Genomic DNA, 20,244 nt, shown 5'->3' with positions numbered 1-20,244 from the left:
TAACTCTGAAATCACAGAAAGAGGACGGGGCACAGACAAAAGATCTATACCACTGGAAAAATGCAAGAGAGGGTGACAGCCCCAAGATATAGGACCCTTGAAAGATGGAGACTTAATTGGAAAATTCTAGAATGTAATATACCAAGGCCTGCTGATGGCTCTTCAATTTTTTCTGCTACAAAGTAGACTCTAACATTTTGGCCACTGGAATTGTGGTTGGCTTAATTCTCTGAGCAAGGCAAATTGAGACTAGAACCCTTAAGAGAGAAAACAAATTATCCATAATTGACAGTACTTTTCACTCACTCATCATCTGCTAAGATGGGCACTGTCCAAGATCCTAAGAATAGAAAAACGGGGATCTGAGCCTTTCTTTTGTGGTGGAAGCATTTGTTCAACAGTTATTCCCTCAGTCAGTTCTGGAGCACCTGACATGTGATGACATCTGGGCACAGACTGGTGAACAGGGCAGACATGGTGCAGTTACTGTGAGGATTAGAGGTCACTGTGTTTCACTGAGGTCAGTGCAACAAGCAAATTTCTTTGGAGAAAATAAGTGCTGGCTTCTTCACAGAGAGATTAAGAAATTTCTGAGACTTAATAAGAAATGTAATGGGTGAATTGAAATTCAACAGGAAGAATTTTATTTCATGAATGAAAGATTCTAAATGCAATTTCTTTAATTTATAAAATCAAAGTTTTGTTGTTGTTGTCATTTTGCTGTGTTTTTCAGAGTGAGTTTTCCTGGTGCTTATCCCACTGAATAATGGGTATTATAGTTAAACTAAATCACCAGAGGCAAGAGCTGACCAGAACTCACTGATTCAAACAGGAGTATAATTGGTGTAAGAGATGCTTTCCTCTCATCATGTGGCAGAATCCAGTTCTCATTTTTTCCAGTGTGATTCATAAACCTGAAATAAGAAGCAGATTATACTAGAAACTGATGTTCTAGAAACTGATGCTAGAACATCAGCCTGATTTTAACCAAAAAGTCTTTTATTCAGATTTACTTCATTCATCATTCATTCAGTTAAATGTATTCAGCATCTTCTATATACCAGGTCTGTGTCAGGTGCTAGAAATCCAGAGATAAATGCTATCAAACCCCATCCTTGAGTGTCTGACAGATAAGACTTAGGTATCAATGTGCAATTATAATCCAATGTTGTCTATATCCCAGTAAGTTTAAACACAGGGTGAGCCCGGGAGACTTGAGAAAGACTAATAAAGGAAACAATATCTAAGCTAGGTTTTGAAAAGGGATTTATCAGAGACAGAAGTGAGGAAAGTTTTTTTTTAGGACTAGGAAAGAGTACATGACAAGGTATGGTGCCCTTTCAACAAATGAATGACCATCTTCTGAGAAACACTGATTTCAGAGCATAGGATTGATGAGCGCAGACAAAAAAAAAAATGGGTCAGAGAATTATTGGTTAATAATGCTACTAAGATTGGGACCAGAAAATTATAGTTTCCTGAAGAAGGCAATATTCCCTATATATCTGTACTAGCTCTGAAATCTACTGTTTCTGTGACCATATTTAACACACCACACACACACACACACACACACAATACATTATATCTGAGTCTTTAATCAGAATGCCTTGCCCTTACAATGACCTGGATAGGATAATAGAGAAGCAACATAGCATAAGTGAATGCTGGGCAGAATGTCCAATCAAGGCACAGCACTCCAGAACAGTGTAAGAAATAGCAGACAAAGATGTGTACTAAAATATGGCAAACAAAACTCTACTCTTGTATTCAGCCAATTATTTGACCCACATTCCTGCCCAGAATGTCTCTTAGCATCCCCTTATCACTGGTCCCCGGGCCAAAGGGATCGTATCCCCCAGGCATGGAGGGATCTATAGGTATTCCTGCCCATTCTCTTGCCAGAACTCACCACCCCAATCCTCTTCCACATAAAGGAGTGGAAGATGTGAATTAATGGCACAGTGAATGGAGATAAACCATTCCTGGACATAATTTTTCACTGAATTAATCCAGCAGGAATAAAAGACCTTAGCTAGTGATTAGCAAAGCCTCAGAGCATCAGATGTCTAAGTGAGTGTTGTAGTCTGTGACAAGAAGCCCTGAGGGAGACACTGCCCTACATCCATGATTGCTTACTCTACCACCTCCTGGCACCTCTCACACACACAGTTTGGACAGGTGGCAGCTTCTAGAGTGTTAGTCCGAGAGGTGCCATCGCTCCCAGCATTGCCACCTCCCTGCTGAAGAGCTGACCTCCACCAATGACTCCATGACAGCAAGCCAGAGGCATCAATAAAACTGATTATAAGTGATAGCAGCCTTTAACACAGGCATGCAGTTCAGAGAATTAATTCCTCCTACCCCTCCCAGGCAGCTTTGGTGAAATTAAAGTGAGGATTGACATGCTCACAAATTTCCCATTTCCTGCCTGTGTTTATCAGGAATCTAGGTCATGACAGTTTTGCTCACTCACGTCTTCACTGGTATATGCCTTAGAAGGACAAAACCCAAAGTTTGCAGCCCCCCTCCTTCTCCTTCCTTCTCTGTGCCCCTGCAGAAGAACATCACAGGACAACCACACTGAAACTCTGTTCTCAAATGACTTCAGCACCTCACTAAGAGGTGGTGTCAGGTTCCAAGGTATTCACACCAGCTCGCTATCTTTAACAGGTATATGATTGCCACATGACTGCCTGAGACAAAGGGACAGCTGTCCTCCAGAGTCAGCCCAAATGCTTCTGAGTTTCCCTCTTTACTAAGGTCATCTAATGCTGATGTAATGTCCTGACTGTTCAAATGCAAAGCCCCTCCTCTCCTTTCTCTCTGTCTCTCAAGTATGAGTCAATGAGTTTTCCTAATGAATGACATCAAGATTAGTAAATAAATCATCATTTATATCAATGTTTCTAATTCAAAAGCAATTTTTATGACTTTATGAGATTTAAAATTTAACATTTTATGGAAAAAAGATAAATTTTAAAAGAATAAATCACCTAAGGTCCCACCACCGTAACATCATAATTTTCATTTTACGTATTTGCTTCCAGTCTCTGTCCATAGTAGACATTGTTCAAAATTATGTAATAATGTTCATTTCTCTTGCTTTTTTTCACTTTGAATCAGATCTTCAGTATTAGATTGAATGACTGACTGAATATATTCCTCTGACTGCTATTGCTTTAGTCATTTGTTATTGCTTTAGTCATTTACCCAAAGGAGAGAGGACATTTAGTTCCTCACATTATATTTTACAAAGAATAATGATTTTTTTAAATGAAAAAATGATTTTTTTAAAAATAATTTTTTTGAATAAAAATAAAAATTTATTATTTTTTTAAATAATAAATCTGACAGTGAGATCCCTGTTTCTTGATACAGATTGCCTTACAGTTTTATTTTTGATTGAGGTAATATTGATTTACAATACTACATATTGCTTTAGGGAAATAGAGTCATACCTCCCACTTACTGATTTTTTTTTAAATAAGCCCAAGTTATGGGACTACCAGTAGGACCATGACCATTTGAATGATAACTAAATCACCCAAGAGAGATGGCAGACTTAGTAGAAACATTGTTTTTGTTTGTTTAGGTGAACTCCTTTTTAATCTTACGGATATCCACTGGATGGGTCCGAATAAAGGTCTACGCAATAAAAGGAGTGAAAAATGGAAAGAGGGATATTTTTGGAATAGCTCTGATTCCCTAACTCAACATTCTTTCCTTTACTTCTTTCTGTTTCTGGCAGGGTGAGAATTATGAGAGTGTGAGATATTGGTAGTTCTGGGCTCAGACCAAGATATGCTCCCTCTTAATGAGATGGAGGTGAGCCAGATGCAAACAAAGGGAGACCCACAAGAAGCCCAATGCATGACTGTGTCAGCAGAGTCTCTCAACTAGTGCTGAGCTTTCTGAGTCCATTTTGGAAGAATATTTTAATCCATCTGAAATCCTATCTTCTGTTTTCCTTCTGGGACATTCTATGAGTTACTTACCAAAGACAAATCCTCTGACAAACGTTAAGGCAGATAGTAACGTGGGGAGATCTGAACCCCTAAGAATAATATCTCATAGACAATTACTGAGCACAGCTGGAAAAGGGGCTGCCATCAGTGGTGCCTAATAAAAGCACAGACAAGGAAGAACAGCTAGCACTTGTGTGTCATAATGATGCAGAGCACTGATATGCAATATGCTTGCTCTCTCCCTCACCCCAGATTAACAGCCATAAGGGTGTTGAGATGTGCAGACAACTTTCATTTTCCAAACGTATTCTGCTGACTGCTCAGATGAGTTAGAATATTGATTGTACCCAGTATTGCACAGCACAAGCAATTTGAGAAATGTATTTTAATGAACATATCTGAAACAACACTGAATATCTCAGTCAAGGTCATTCAGGTACAGTGAAATGACAGTGTCACTTTGTCCTTAGTCCTTTCAATCTGGCTCAAAGACTGAACTCAATAGATGCTCACCAATGAATGAACCCAGGCATTCTGACTCTTGAATCCATGTTTCTCTCTTTTTTCCAACTTAATTTTATTGAAGTAAAGTAGGTTTACATCTTTGTATCTTCTCTTGGGATTATAGGTTCAAACCTCTACAAATGTATACTTCTCACCCTGCCCACCACCAGGGCCCCAACCATTCTCCACCATGTTCCATTAGGTCCCTTCCTCCCCTGCCACTCCCGACCCTCCTCATCTGGTTGCTTCAGTTTTATAGTCAAATGTTTATTGTTGGTTTCATTTTCACTACCTTTTGTTATGTTTCTCTATATTCCACATATAAGTGAGATCATCCAGTATTTTGTCTTTTTTCTTCTGGCTTATTTCACTTATCATTATCCTTTCCATTTCCATCCATGTTGTTCAGATGTCAGGAGTTCATCTGATTTTAATTACTGAGTAGTATTCCATTATGTGTGATAAAGTGTGTGTGTGTGTGTGTGTGTGTGTGTACTACATTTTTTCTGATCCATTCTTCTGTCTTTGGGCACTTAGACTGCAGTGAACTTAGGAGTATGTATGTGATTATGTCAACATATGCAGAAAAAGTATTTGATAAGATTCACTATCCATTTACGATAAAAACCCTAAAAAAAAAAAACCTGAGGATAAATGAACATTCTTCAACATAATAAGGAGCATATACAACAAACCCATAGCCACATCATACTTAATGGTGAAAAACCAAAAACTTTTTCTCTAAGATCAGCTACTAGAAGTATGTCCACTTTCACCACTATTATTCAACATGGTACTAGAAGCCCCAGCTAGACCAATTAAGCAAAAGAAAGATATAAAAGAACAAAAATTGGGAAAGAAATAAAACTTTCATTATTTGATGACATGATAATATACATGGATAAACCTAATGACTCTGCTAAAAAATTAATTGAAATAATGAGTCAATTCAGTAAATGGCAGGGAACAAAATCAATCTGCAAAAATCAGCTGCATTTCTATGTGCAAACAGTGAGGCAGCAGACCTCTCCTATGTGCAAACAATGATCTAAAAGAGAAAGAAATCAAGAAAACAATCCTATTCATAATTGCAACAGAAAGAATTAAATACCTAGGAGTAAACTTAGCAAAGTAAAGGACCTATATGAAAACTATGAGACATTGTTAAAAGAAATAGAAGACACAAGGAAATGGAAAGATAGTCCCTGTTCAAGTATTAGAAGAGTAGACATTGTTAAAATGGCCATCCTACCCAAAGCAATATATTAGATGAAATCCCTGTCAAGACTCCATGTTTCCCTTTCATATCCTGCAGCCTTGATAGGATAAAATCTTGCTTTTGCGGAGCCTTTGCACTCCAATAGTTTATAGATCAAAGAACAGGCATGTTACCTAATGCTAATGGCTTTACCAGGAGCCTCATTATCTCCTTTATAGTTTCCACATGTTAGGATGCTTATGCACCTACGAACATCTGTCTGTCTGGGGTTGATTGAAGATAAAGCAGTCATCAGTACGGCTGATTGGGGAAGACTTTATTGTTTTTCCTGGTCTCTCTGGAAGGGAGATGGTAAAAAAAAGAATAGTAGCAGAGCTGTGGGGTGATGTGGCCTTGGACAACCCATTCAACCTCTCCAAGCCCCTCCCATGAAAGGGAATGATGACAGGTGCTACGTGGACTGTCCTGAGAATTAAATGAGGTGACTCATATGCACCTCTCCTTAATGAAGAAAAGTATGTTTTGAAATCTTGCAAAGTGTGTCTATTCCTCCCATCAGCGAAGGGCTGTTTCTCCTATTGGACACAAGGCAGGCCCTACTTCATGTTCAATCTACAGCTATTTTTCCTTCATATGTTTCCTCTTATCATTTGTAGGAGGTGCTTGAACTTGCTTTCTCCATCTTATATGACTCAAACTGCCAACTGAACTTCATCGCTCCTGACAAGCATGAGGTAAGGGTCTCAGTGGGGTTAACTCTTGATTCATCTTCTGTAGAAAAACAAGCAGGAGGAAAAATACTGCAAAGGAAGAAATTTCATATTTTAAAAAACCTGTCTGAGAAAAATCATGAACAAAGGAATATCTTGTTGACTTGGAGTAGAATGGAAAACTCTACTTACAATCATTCCAACTTCTTACTAATTTGATCAGTAGTTTATGGCAAAGAAAAAGAATGAACAAGTGTCTCCAATTCAGTAAGGTTAATAATTGTTAACCCAGAGGAATAAGTAGCCATGGTTTTGGCTCTGATTTTCATCGAATATTCAATTTTTGTCAGGATTTCACAAGATAAATGCATCTCTATTCTTTAAAACATTTGATGAAATAGATTTTATACCATGTATCTTTAAGTTATTTTAAGAGGTGTAGGCCTGTCTCTGCTGTTAGAATTTTATTTTCAAGATGATTTTATTCCTTTTTGACATCTTGTTATATGTATAATTTCTTTCTCTTCTTGAGCACACTGCCAGCTATATTTAAAATATTTAGCATAAATCCAGGAAAATGCATTTGTAAGATTCAGTAGCAGTTATGGTTGATTTAACTTTTTTTCTTGTAAACTGGAACCCAAAATCATATATGAAACTTTTATTTCTAGATGATACCATTCAAATTTTTGTTTTGTGTGTCATTGCATAAACAGCTTTTAGAAAGAAAGGGAACATTTTAGTAGAATCTAACTTTTGTTACCCCTAGGAGATTTAACTCAAGAAAAAAAAATACTGCTATAATGAAAAGTTCTTCAGTATCTAGCTCTCACTGGTTTGAAGCTTTTGAGCAAAATTGTGCATTCTAAAGAAAGGGAAGGATTAAACATAAATCCTGCATTTAGAATGGTACTTAAATATAATTCTGTGCTACTTGACATTTAGTTTGCAGAAGGGTATGACTTTGTCTCCATCTTCCTGGAAATAGACACTATGTCCTTCCATTTCTCTTTTTAAGCAAAACTGTGCTGTGCACAGGCCACCTTGTATGCAGCTGTATACAAAATTATTTAAAATGTTGGAGCTGTGGATGTTATTTAAATGTCTGCAAGGCTGTTTTTCTCAATGTACATTAATTCCAGATAAGGATAAATGCTCTGGGATTGCCAAATTTTTATGCATATCTGCCACTTCTTATTGACATAGTGAGGAGAAAAATGCCATAAGCTATGAACACTTTTAATTTTTTTCATAACTACTACCTCATTTTATTTGCATAATCATACCATAAGATAGGAAGTTCTATTACAGTTATCCTTATTTATCAAAAATGAGAGGCCTCCCAAAATGGAATACCTCACCAATAATCAAGATAATAGTAATTAAAACAAGCCTGGCTTAGTGTGTGCTGGGACCATTCTTGGCAATTCACTTCACTTAATCCTCATACAACCCTAAAAGAAACAAATTAAGGTCCTCATCTTATAAAGGAAATGAGCTTAGAAATATTAAGAAACGTGTTCAAGGTCACACAGGTCATTAAGTGATAGAGCTAGCACTTTAACCCTGTAATTCTTGCCACAGAAACCCCTTCTCTTTGGCCCCTGCACAGTGTAGCTCAGAGGGGAGAAAGTGGGACTTGAACCCATAATTTCTGTCAGTGCTTGTCACCCTGTGGCAGCAGTTATCTCATGGCCAATCTGATTTCATGGACACCCTCACCTACCCTTCTGCCTATGCCCCACTGCCACCCATGCCCAGATTTCACATCATTGTACTTGTCAATATTCCCAAGTGCATCTCTAAACAATTAATCCTTTTGGAAACATAACTATAATATCATTATTACAACTAAATAATTTTAAAATATTTTAATAATACCATGTGATTTTTCAGATCTCTCCAGTTGGCTCAATTGTGTGCTTTTTCTTTATTCTTTGTTCAGACCAAAATCCAAATAAGTCCATACATTTGTTAACATATTTCTTTAATCAAGTGAATTCAAGTTATCTTGAATCTATAGGTCCCTCTCTTTCTCTTTTTCTCTTCCTCTCTCCTAAGCATGTTCATATGTTTTTTTTCCTTTGCATTTTTTTCATTGAAGAAACAAGGTCATTACCTGGTTACATTGCTGCTAGTCTAGATTTTGCTCATTATAATTCTGTGTATTAGTTTGCTTTGGCTGCTGTAACAAATGGCCACAAACTTAGTGACTTAAAACATAAACATTACATTTCAGTTCTGGAGGTCAGAAGTCCAGTGAAGGTCTGTCAGGACTAAATTCAAGATGTCAACAGGGCGGCATTCCTTTATGGACCTTCTGGGCTCCATTTCTTTACCCTTTCCATGTCAAGAAGCGACCCATATTCCTTGGCTTCTGGCCTCCATCCATCTACAACAATGGACGTTGCATCCTCACATTGTATCATTCCAACTCCTCTTCTACAGGCAAATATTCCTATGCCTCTCACTTCTCTCACTCCTATTCTGTTTCCCTGTTCTACATTTAAGGACCCTTTTGATTACACTGAACTCATCTGGATAAATAAGGATAACCTCCCTCTTCTTAAGGTCAGCTGATTAATAACCTTAATTCCCTTTGCCATGGAACCTAATATATTCAGAGGTTCCAGGGATTAGAGTTTGATCATCTTTGAAGATGATTCTTGCCACTTCTGACATAGGCCTTATAATAAGCCATGGTGTACCTCCTCAGCTTAATAAGTGGTGTTGCCACAGTACTTCATGGTAGATTCATATCTCTATCACTTTAGATCTGTATAGTGCTTGTAGTTCTGTAGTATTTTTATGTTGAGTTCTGCCTTCTTGTTATGAAACACAACCCTTATAACCATAGGACAAAGAAAAGGCTAAATAGGATCTAGGATTGCAACTTGACCCAATGAGGACAAGAGACAGGGGTATCTAGAGCTCATTGTAGAAAGAAGACCATCCAATAGGAAGAGCAGAGCAGTTGCTATCATAGAAGTCCTGTATAGTTCTAGGACATCCTAACAGGTAAGCAGAGCATAATATTCAGAATGCAGTTTTCTGAGATGCTGGCAGCAGAGTCTCATTCTTTCATCAGGTATCATGACTCTCATCAGGTATCATGACTCTAATGCCAGGTCAGTGAAAGACTTCAGTCTTTAGGAGAGAAGCTGCCAAGAGCAAGGCAGGTTTCCATATAAACAAGGCATAGTTCCTTTCCTCAAAGATTTCATGTCTGCTGGGGAGTCAAAGAGCAAGATTAATTTATGAAAGTGGAAGAACCAGTCTTAGGCACTCTGGAGAACCTTCCAAAATGGGTGATGTCCCCAGGAACTAGACCCAGAGACCTGGAGGAAATAAACGCTAGAGACCCAGGCAAAAAATGTTCCCCAGATAAGCAACCAATCCCTGCACCCATTAAGATCGCCCAATAATTTTGACTATTTTGTTCATCAGACATTGAGCAGCAGTAGGCTATTTACTGGTTTTTTTTATGAGAAATTAAAACAGTGAGCCTACCATTGGTTCCAGGGTGGAATGAGTTGTATCATTGAGTTCTAGGAATCAGGTAGGACAGGCGGAGATTTGCTAGGAACCATGCTTGAGTCAGAAAAGAAGGAAGCTTGACCTGATGTTGAATCTATAAGGGCCAGGATCTTAAAAATTAGACTCTCTGGTGGTATCTTAGAGATATGTTGCACAGTTATGCATAACTCAAGTCCTGCTATTGTCGCATAAATAGGAAGATAATCATTGCTTAGAAGAGCATAGACCTTGGAATAGATTGCATACATTACTTCATATACTACCAGGTTTCTTCATTTACTATCAAGTTCCTGAAGTTTGTGCCTCGTTTCTCTCTATAAAACAAAGACAATAACAGAATTATACACTTTATAGAGATGGTGTGAATGTTAAATGATGTAGGCAAAGCACTTATCATAGAACTGAAAATGTTGTGTAATCAGGAATTGTTAGCTATTTTTCCTACCTTTATCACTGGCATCAAAAGTTACCATTGTCACTCTCTTTCCCACCAGTATTGTATCTGGACAGATGGGCTGAATGCGCTGCTGGGAAAAGACATGATGAGCGACCTGACTAGGAATGACTTGGACACCCTGCTCAGCATGGAAATCAAACTCCGCCTCCTGGACCTGGAAAACATTCAGATCCCGGATGCTCCTCCTCCAATCCCCAAGGAGCCTAGCAACTATGACTTTGTCTATGACTGTAATTGAAGTAGCTGGGCTCACAAGCATCTCCCCTCTCAAATTGGGAAATCTAACAAGAGAGAAGAAGGCAAACACTCCTATGCTTGGAATCCTCTGGTGGTAGAGGAAACCTGTGGGCCTCACCTCCAGCCCTGGCATTTTTCTGCCCCTGCCTGGTGTCTTGCTCACCACCCCAATTATGTTTCTAGACTCCATTGTTTTAGGTCACTTCCCATTGCAGCAGTTCACCAGTGGGACAAAAGCAAAACCCACCAACACATAGAGAGCCAAAGGCCCTTCTATCCAAATCCTTCCTTCCTAGAATAGGAAAGCCAGCAGCATCAGAGTAACCCAAAACCTGCCCACCAAACACAGAGGAGTATCCTAAGGCCTGTTTCTGGACAGAACAGCCTAGCTACTTGAGAAGACCAAATGCCACCTCCTCACTCCCCTTCTCTCTTGAGTCAGCTCACACCAACTGTTCCATGTGAATTGAAATCTGCTTTCAAATTCCTCTCACCTCCCTCCCTGCCATTGCCTTGCCAGGTTCCTCTTTGGTCCCAGGAGCAGCAGCAGCCTCATCCAGTTTCTTTCCTGCATTGGGTCTCCCAGACACAGTCCACAGGCCCCATGACCACTTTGCACCTGCTCTGTGTCCATGACATTCTTTCCTCAACAGCCAGCCTTGGGTTTCTTCTCCCTGCCTCAGCCCTGACCTGCCTTCTTCAGTGCCACCCTCCCTCCCAGCTCCTTAGCTGAAAGCACAAATGGTGAAATCAGTCATGCTCCATCTCTAATATACTAAACGTAAACACCTCCATGACCCATAGTTGCTATGTGAGGGTTTGGTGTTACCTTCTCCTGGGGGGTTCCTGCTGCAGCACATGTGCACAGGATGGTCAAGCTGTCAGACATCCAAGTTTACATCATTGTAATTATTACAGGTATTGACAATTTGCAAGGGTTTGGGGTTGGCTTTGGGTTTTTTTGTTTTTGTTTTTGTTTGTTTTTGTACAAAAGAGTCTAACATTTTTTTGGCAAACAGATATATATTTAATGAAGAGATACATAAATGTGTGTACTTTCCAGGTTTTTTAATTATTTTAATCCTAAACATCTTCCTGAGAATAACATTCCCTTAAACATGTGTGGATTAAAATTAATTGTGATGAGTTGATGTTTTGATTTAATAGCTTGGGTTCTTGGTGTTCACTGTCAGCATCACCTGGGAGCTTCCTTGAATTGCAACATCTTTGCTTCCAACCCAGACCTGCAGAATCAGTGATTTCTGTGCACATGATAGTTGGAGGAATATTGACACAAGACTCTTGATGATTGCTAGGTGACTATTGCCTCCAAACCACCGTAACAAATATTCCTTTTAAAGAAACTACTCAAGCTAAGAAATTCAGACCATGTAAAAATATAATCCATTCATTTTATGTTGTTGCCTCCCAACCATTGACTTTGTCCTTTAGTTTCTCTTTCTTACCATTATATATTTTATAGTACTGACCAAATTATATCACACTTGGAAGGAGCATATTTAGCAACAGAAAAGAATGCAGACCCGCAGACTTTAAAAAAATTAAGTCAGAACTAAATAAATCTAACTACAAATTAATAAACTATGGGTCAGTGCTCAGCAAAGAATTTTTCTGAGGTCAGTTTCACTGAAGGCATATCTGGATCATAAACTCTGAGGGCTAGAAGGGATGTCAGAAAGTCCAAACCTGCAGAATTAAGCATGGTGCAGCACCAGTCACTCTGGACTCCCAGCAGAGGTGTTAGGTGCCTTCGGGTCACTGCTTTTTACTGTCATCAAGATATGCAATTACAGGTTGACCTAGGTTGAAATGGCATGGTTCAGAGCCTCCCATAAATTGCAAAGAAAGAATCTTTTATGATCCATAGTAATTCACTGGCGGTTATGCTTCCCATCAGAGCACTCACAAGGGAGTGTCAAGTTAATGCTTCCTTTGTCTTTGGGCTTCAGCTATATTAACACATTTGTCCTTCATGTCAGGAGCATTTATTGATTTACCTATCATCATGATAAAATAATAAATGTTAGGTATAAGAAAGTAGACAGAGTGATACCATTTTTGGTTTAAGAGTTACCAACTCTGTCTATGAAAAAAGGGATATTTTGGACCAATTTATCTGAGATCCTGAGTCTCTGACATAAGAGATTGATCTGTCTCAGGGCCCTTGCTAGGAAGAATCTTCCCCTGTCCTGATGTTCTTGCTTTGGTACATTAAATAGAAATTATTACTTTCAGGACTATTTAAGACATCATTCTCCTATCTCTACTTAAGCCTTCTTCCCTAGAAGTAAATGGTCAGATGCATTCCTTCATTTTGTGGCATAGGGCTGCTGTCTCAGTGGCCACTTCAGCTCCTTTGTCTCAGTTGCCCAGCCCTTTTTTTTCTCCAGAAAATGTCTTGCACATCCATCTGGGTGGGTCCCCGTTGCTATAAGTTCCTAAGGCTACCAAATCAAGGAAGCCTGATTTTGTCATTAAAGCTCATTCTGCTATTTACTTCTTCCTGAAATAGATTTGATCATTGAGTTTTAATCCACAGATAGTTTAATTCCTACTTTGTTCTTATTCAGAGCCTATAAGCAAGACTGACTGTTTGTTGAATGGAAAAGTCATCAAGTATTTTTTCTACGCAAAATGTATCATGACTTCCTACAACCAATATTTACAAATCCATTCTAAGCTATTTTTCCATTATCAACTAAACCATGTCCTACCTACAAGGCTGTTATCTAAAATCGACAACTGCACCCAGCAGTTGTACCATCAACATGTATGCCTTTCGACCATTTCATTTTCATTAGGAAACATTTTACAATTCACTGAATCTCTTACTTTAAGGAAATAAAATATCTACATAAAAGTCTAGAATGTATTTAGAGTTAGATACTAGGAATATGACAAAATAAAATTCGTAAATTGAAAGTTTCTAAAAATGGGAACAAAATGTGTCAACTCAGGGAAATTACAGCCTACTAAGGCCCCCTCATATATTCCAAATAAGTGCAGCACCATGTGGTAAATGGTACTATGGAAGCTTGTACAAGGTAGAGTAATAGAAAAGAAATTGTCCACAACACTTTTTAAAGTGGGATAAGGGAAAACAAGAGAATGTAGAACCCCTAATTAGGTCTTGAAAGAGAGGAGCTGTTCACCACTTAAAAGATAAACATTCCAGGTAGAGCAAAGACTGTAAACAGAGCATGGAGATTTGAAAACTTGTGACTATTCTAGAATTGGCAAGTCCTTCAGTGTGACTGGTAAGTATATGATGCACATGGGACAACAAAGGTATAAAACCCTGCAGAGAAAGTAAGGCATAATTCATAGCAATCTGAGCTAGCTGGCAAGCGTTTTTTTACCTGAGGGTAAAAAGAGAGTGCAGTCAGGGGCATGCTGTTGTCAAGCTTGCCATTTAGAAATATCACAAGGATGAAACACCCACATCAGGGAAAGATTGGAGTTAGAGAAACTGAAAGCAGATATATTAACAAGAAGATGATGGAAACAGTCCCAAGAAAGAACCATTTGAACCCAAACTCTGGTAGAAGCAATAGGAAAGGGGAAGAGAGTGAAGTTTAATTAAAGACGCCAAATTAGCTATCCCCTTGGTGAAAGAGAGAGAAGGGTAAGGAAACAAACAGGGCTGTTATCTAAAATTGACAAGAAGGAAGGAACAGATGATTTTAGGAAATAATAATGAAATGAGGCAATGAAATAGTGTGAGTTTTGGACTTCTCCAAGGAAATGAGATCATTTAACCACTGTGAGCCTCTTGCCTCATTTATAAAATGGAAATCTCCTCACTGAAGAAGACTGCAGATGAGACAGTAGGAAACTGTCTGGGTTCAGGGAGTAAATCCTGTCCCTTCCTAAGGACCCCCCCTTCCCTCATATCCTTCCTTTCCTTTGTGGTACATGGTGGTTTGAGTGAATGATCTTTGCTACATAGCTCAGATGAAATGATGTTTTAATCAATTCAGCCTGTTTTATAAGAAATAAAAACAAGCAAAGGAGAGGAAAAAAAGATTTGTACTACCTGAAATAAGGATTTGAAGTAACTTGCAGTGAAACCACAATTCAAAATAAATTGAGGGAAAAACATTTGTATGGTATAATCTGATATGAAAATATGGTTATACCCCACAATTTTCCTTAAGTGGAATTACCTTTTTTGGACAGTAAAATATAAAATGAACATTTCCATCTAAGTGGGTTATTTTAATTCAGAAAAATAATCAGAACACACCCTGATGAATGGAGGAAATAATTCTACCAGAAACATGATATAAAGATAAATCTAAATCTGGGATACCACTTGAATGTTAAATCTAAATCTGGGATACCAGGAAGCCAGTGTAAATAAGGAAGCAATAACTGAGATCTATAACTCTCATTGATTTTATAAAAGTTTTATGGCTTATTTAATTTTTTTCCAGGCAACAAAGTTTGGAGATGAGCTATTATAAGCTTGTATCACCTTTAATAGACACCTCTTTGGAGGTACTATTTGTCTGTCATTCTGTTTTGCAGAATGAAAGATGTTGCTCCTGAAACCCCTCAAGAGTTGGAAGCAAACAGGCACCTTGCTTTCATATGAGTGCTGGAGTGATCATAGGGACAAAACAATAGAAAAATAAGAAGACTAGTCTCTTGGAATAGAGCACCAAGCAAGGTTTGGCCAGAGAAAGAGGTTAGGATGCCTGGGCTGGGGTCAGACTAGAAGAGGTGCTGAGCAATGGAATAATAGTGTCCAGAAGACCCAGAGAACAGAATCCAATGACACTTTCATTGGAACTCTCTACACTGAAGAGAGCGCACAGGAATATAAAAATAAGACGTGGACCCTGCCTTCAAGAGTCTCAGACTTTAGAATAGGAAAGAATGACAAAGAATTGCAATCCATGGCTAAAAGGACCGTAATGCACAAAGTAACAAACTAGCCCAGAGTGGAAGGTGAATTTCTTTGCCTGAAGAAGGTGAGGCCTTAGAGAGAGAGTTGGAAGGATGAGCAGGGAACCACAGGTGACGGGGGTGACACTCCTTACTGATCCTTTGGGTCTCAGTTTGGTGATCACTTCTTCCTGAAAGCATTCCCAGGACCATAAAGTGAAAGTTATGGACTCCTCCCCTGTGCTCCCATAGCCAGCTTCTCCCTTTTTTAATTGTTTGATCATGTCACTGTCTAGTTTATCAGACACGAGCTCCATGAGAAGAGGCCCAGGTCAATTGTTCTCACCATTCCTATGGCCTCCATTAAGCACAGTCCCACACACTTAACTCTACTCCCTCAATACTTCCAAATAGAATTGATAAAGGGTCTTTCAGGAAGATGTGGCCATACAAGACATTCATTAGGAAGAGAAAATGTGTTGCGGTTGGAACAAACATGAGTATGGAAGAAAGAACAGTAGGAGAAAAGCTTCAAAAGAGTGAAAAACCTTGAATGGCATGCCAAGAAGTTGGAAGTATGTTCTTTCTGAAACTGGGAGTCACTGACCTATTTCATGGGTGAACAGCATGACCATATTTGCATTTTAAGATCATTGTTTTCATGCTGTCAGCTGCACAAAAGACAAGTGAAGGAAGAGTGGGATTGGACCGAGCCAACCATGAGTCAAAAGTGCTTTCTTTTGAGAAGGCTGAAAATATCAATCATCAATCAAAGTACTAGGTTCAAATTAAGTCAACAGAAATGACATTCTCTACTAATTCAGCCTATTTTGTAAGAAGAATAAGCAAGGGAAAGAAAGGAAAGAAGTTTAACTCTGCACATACTTCATGAAAAAAAATGAAACTTGCTCATCATTGCAAATGACAGAAAAATAAAGGACAAAAGATATATTTTTAAAGCCTAATATATAAATACAAAAAAATAGAATTTATCTTTCTTAGAGTGCCTGAAAAACAAAATCTGCACAAATGCAGGTTACAGGATATGTACCTAAAACAAAATGACACAGAATAATTGAAAATACAAAGATGAGCAAGATAAATCAGTGCGGCATGTAGAATGACAAGATGCCAGGGAAAGAATAAATAGATACCAGACAAGTAAAACTAAAGATAAAAAGCTATGGGAAAGAAGTTGTTTTATAAGACTCTTTAACATTGGTACAATTTACTGTGGTGGTATGATTCATAGGAATATCTAGGTGCCAGTAAAAATTGACCTGAAATATATAAAACAAACCCATTATATATTCAAGAGAATTGATAAGCACCATTTTGTAGGGAGAGATTTTAAATAGTATATAGACTTTTAACTAATATGATTGACTGAATTCAATAAATAATTCAGTGTAGATATTATATAAATAACATGCATCTTTAAATCTCTTTGGAATATATTCAAAATTAATTGCAGAGTTGTCTACATAGAAAAGTCTTTATATCATAAGGTAGAAATTAGTTAAAAAGGATTTCTGGTACCATAAAAATACCCAAAACATCCTCTTCCCAAAATTATTTTAAATGCCACCAAAAAATATTAAAAATATTCTAAATGGTTTTATCTGAGAATGTGTTAAGGGAAGGGAAATCCACAGGTGCCACTAATGAAACTGAAATGAGAAGCTCCAAACTTCTGTACTTAAAAGGTAATTAAAATCCCAGTAATAAAAAGATGTCAAAAGCAATAAAGCATGAAAAATATAGTTATTGGCAATAAGAAATCATTGTCATTTTAAACATGAGGTATACACAACTGAAGAGAGAATTAATAAGTTAAAAATAGATCTGAGAAAAGTATCCAGAAGGCAGCACAGAGAAATTAGAGATTTTAAAAATCTGCAGGCATGAAGATGACAGCTAAGGTGAGAAATCTCATAGAAGTTTCAGAAAGAGGGATTAGTGAATGGTGAGATGTAGTATTTTAAAAACTGACTTAGGACTTTCCAGTGTGACATAAATCTTCAGATTAAGAAACACAAAAACTCTCAAGCAAGATAAGTAAATCTGCATTGGTAAAAAATTATACAGAGATTACAAAACACCAAAGACAGAGAAATTTTAAATGGCCAGAGAGAAAAGAGAGACTACCTTACCTTCAAAGAACAATTGAACTAATTGTTGCATCAGAAGCAACAATAGGGTTTCTGAATATTTTCACTTTATAGCACACATGGAAAACCATGATACCTGACAGCACTGGGGTAAACAGGTGAGGCAAGAGTCTGCAACCCCAGCCTTGTCCCGACATGTTAATGCCAAAGACACCAATACTTCCCCTTCCAGTGCTCCATGCACCGGTATGCTCAGCAGCACTAATTAGAGATTGAAATAAAAGGATTATGTTTGAAAGCACTGAAAGAAAATAATTATAAACTAGAATTCTATTCCAGTTGAAATGTCAATCATGAGGGAAAACAAAGTAATCTTCCAACAAGGCTCAAGGGAACTTGTCACTCACACAAAACCTGTAAGAGTAAGAAAAAAATGGAAAATTTGGGGAGCAAAATAACAAAAACAAAATGCTTGTGTAAAAGACAATAGTAATAACAACTAAACTAGAGTATACTAAAACAATGTGGGATTAAAATACAGAACAATAATTAAAATATATAATGAAAGAGTATCATTTACATTAAGCACTTTAACCTTTTACTTGTCAGATTAGTGATGCCAATAATCTTTAGATTTTAAAGCAACTCTTTACATGTTAAAAATTTGGGAATAACTATTGAAAATATCAGAGACAAGAATGTGTGACTTCCCTGCCAATGAAAGGCAAAACTGTAGTAAGGAAAATCAATTCAATAATAAAAGGAGCAACAAAATGTGAACTATAAAAATGTGAAAATGAAATAAACAGGCAATTAAAAAAATAAAAACTTAAATGCTCAGTAGAGCCATGGAAAAATACTCATCATCAGAAAACTGAAGAAATGCTCATCAAAATGAGATATAATTTTTGTCTGTTACACTAGCAAATAAATATATGATTAAAGATATTTCTCTTAATATCTAAATAGACATACAAATCAATAAGAAAGCAGAATAAGCCAACACAGAATCCAACAGAGATGTAGGTTAATGATACAAGTAAATGAATCCTCAAAGAATCATAAATATTCAATAAGCAAGGAAAATGTTCATGGTCATGAATAACTTTAAAAAGTACATTATCTATTTACAGAATTTTTTCTAAGATATTTTAAGTCATTCAATGATGTTAAAAGGAAAATGTAGCAGGTTCTCCCAATCTTCTTGAAGAAAAGTGTGCACTATATTTATCCAAATTAACTGACTCTTGACCTTGTAATTCTACTCATCAAAGAGTTGCTGTGTTTTATCTGTTTACGTGTGTATGATTTTCAAGGGATTCCAATGTTTAAAAATAAAAATGTAAAACCTCAGGGTTAAATAAATTTTGGAACATCCATTTATACCACAGCACACAACTGGCTCTCAAAATCCTGTGAAGTGTTTCATTTAAAGGAAAGATGTCGGGCCTCCCCAGTGGCGCAGCGGTTGAGCGCTGGGTTGCGAAGCTGCCCGCGGCCTCTGCAGCGCCGGTTCAATCCCAGGCTGCTCTCCCAGGCCACCGGAGGAGAGTCCCGCATGGCGCGCAGACCTCTCCTGCCGCCCGCTGCTCCCCTCAGCAGTGTACTTTGGTCCTTCTGCCTGCTCTGCTCCCCGCTCTGGCTCTGGTGAATTCTGTCACCCTCCCGTGCTTCTGACTGTACCCAGTGCTTGTATAAATAAATAAATCTTAAAAATAAAGGAAAGATGTCAATAAAATGTTAAGTAGAAAAAAATAAGTTATAAAAACAGTATTTTTATTTTTAAGTGTAACTTAGGTAGATTATACATGCAAAGATAAGGATTTAGAAGGACATACACTAAGATGTTTTTGATGATTTTCTCTATTTGGACAAAATCCTGAGAATTTGTCTGCTTGTTTGTTCATAGCCAAGCCTGTGTTTGAGATTTTTGTAATACATATGCCTTACCCTTGAATTAAAAACTTATTTTGTGATTTGAAATCCAGTGCCAGAAGATTAATGACCTGAACTGACTTTATCTCCTCTATCCCCCACATTGCCATGCTGCCCACATCACTCTCACTCCCTGCTTTCTACAACTTCCTCCAGTCCTCTGTGTCTCTTTTCTTTTTTTCCCAAAGATTTATTTATGCATATAAGAACTGGGGTACAGGCCAGAAGTGTGAGGGGTGAGAGGATTCACCAGAGACTGAGTGGGGAACAGAAAAGGCAGACTGACTGAAATATACTGCTGAAGGGAGCAGGAGAAGTCTCCTGCACCATGTAGGTCAGCTCAGTGGCTGCGGATTGCTTCATAGGTTGTGTCTTAACCCCTTGTGCCACCAGGGAGGCTCCTCTGTGTCTCTTTTCTGTCACCTATAACTGACCTCCAATCTCGATTCTATCAGTTCTTCTCTCGTCTCACACCTTCTCCAACCTCGGGAGCAATGGCACCCTTATCATCACCCCTAGTCTGCCTGTTTCAGATTCTTGTGAAATCTCCCAACAGAAATGAGGAAAGTTGTTAGGTCAGGGGATAAAATTTAATAGGTCAAATTATAGACTTGGTATTCATTAATCCAATTTACCCCCCAAAACCCACCCTCAG

At 37.9% G+C, this 20,244-nt stretch overlaps 1 protein-coding gene across 2 annotated transcripts in view; it reads left to right on the top strand.

Moving 5' to 3' along the window:
- The window catches only part of ELMO1 (engulfment and cell motility 1), a gene marked incomplete at both ends in the record, with an annotated part of 519,094 nt that extends 508,461 nt beyond the window's left edge, over positions 1-10,633 (top strand). For both annotated transcript variants that reach the window (XM_084229578.1, XM_084229579.1), the window contains 2 exons: positions 6,348-6,425; positions 10,433-10,633. In XM_084229578.1, the coding sequence (XP_084085704.1) occupies positions 6,348-6,425; positions 10,433-10,633 (279 nt within the window). The remainder of the gene's footprint in view (positions 1-6,347; positions 6,426-10,432) is intronic.
- Between the last annotated feature and the right edge of the window lie 9,611 nt (positions 10,634-20,244).

The sequence above is a fragment of the Talpa europaea genome (genome assembly GCF_964194135.1).
Source record: "Talpa europaea genome assembly, chromosome: 3".
NCBI lineage: Eukaryota > Metazoa > Chordata > Mammalia > Eulipotyphla > Talpidae > Talpa > Talpa europaea.
The sequence above is the reverse complement of the archived record's forward strand: the minus strand, read 5'-3'. Positions and strand labels throughout refer to the sequence as shown.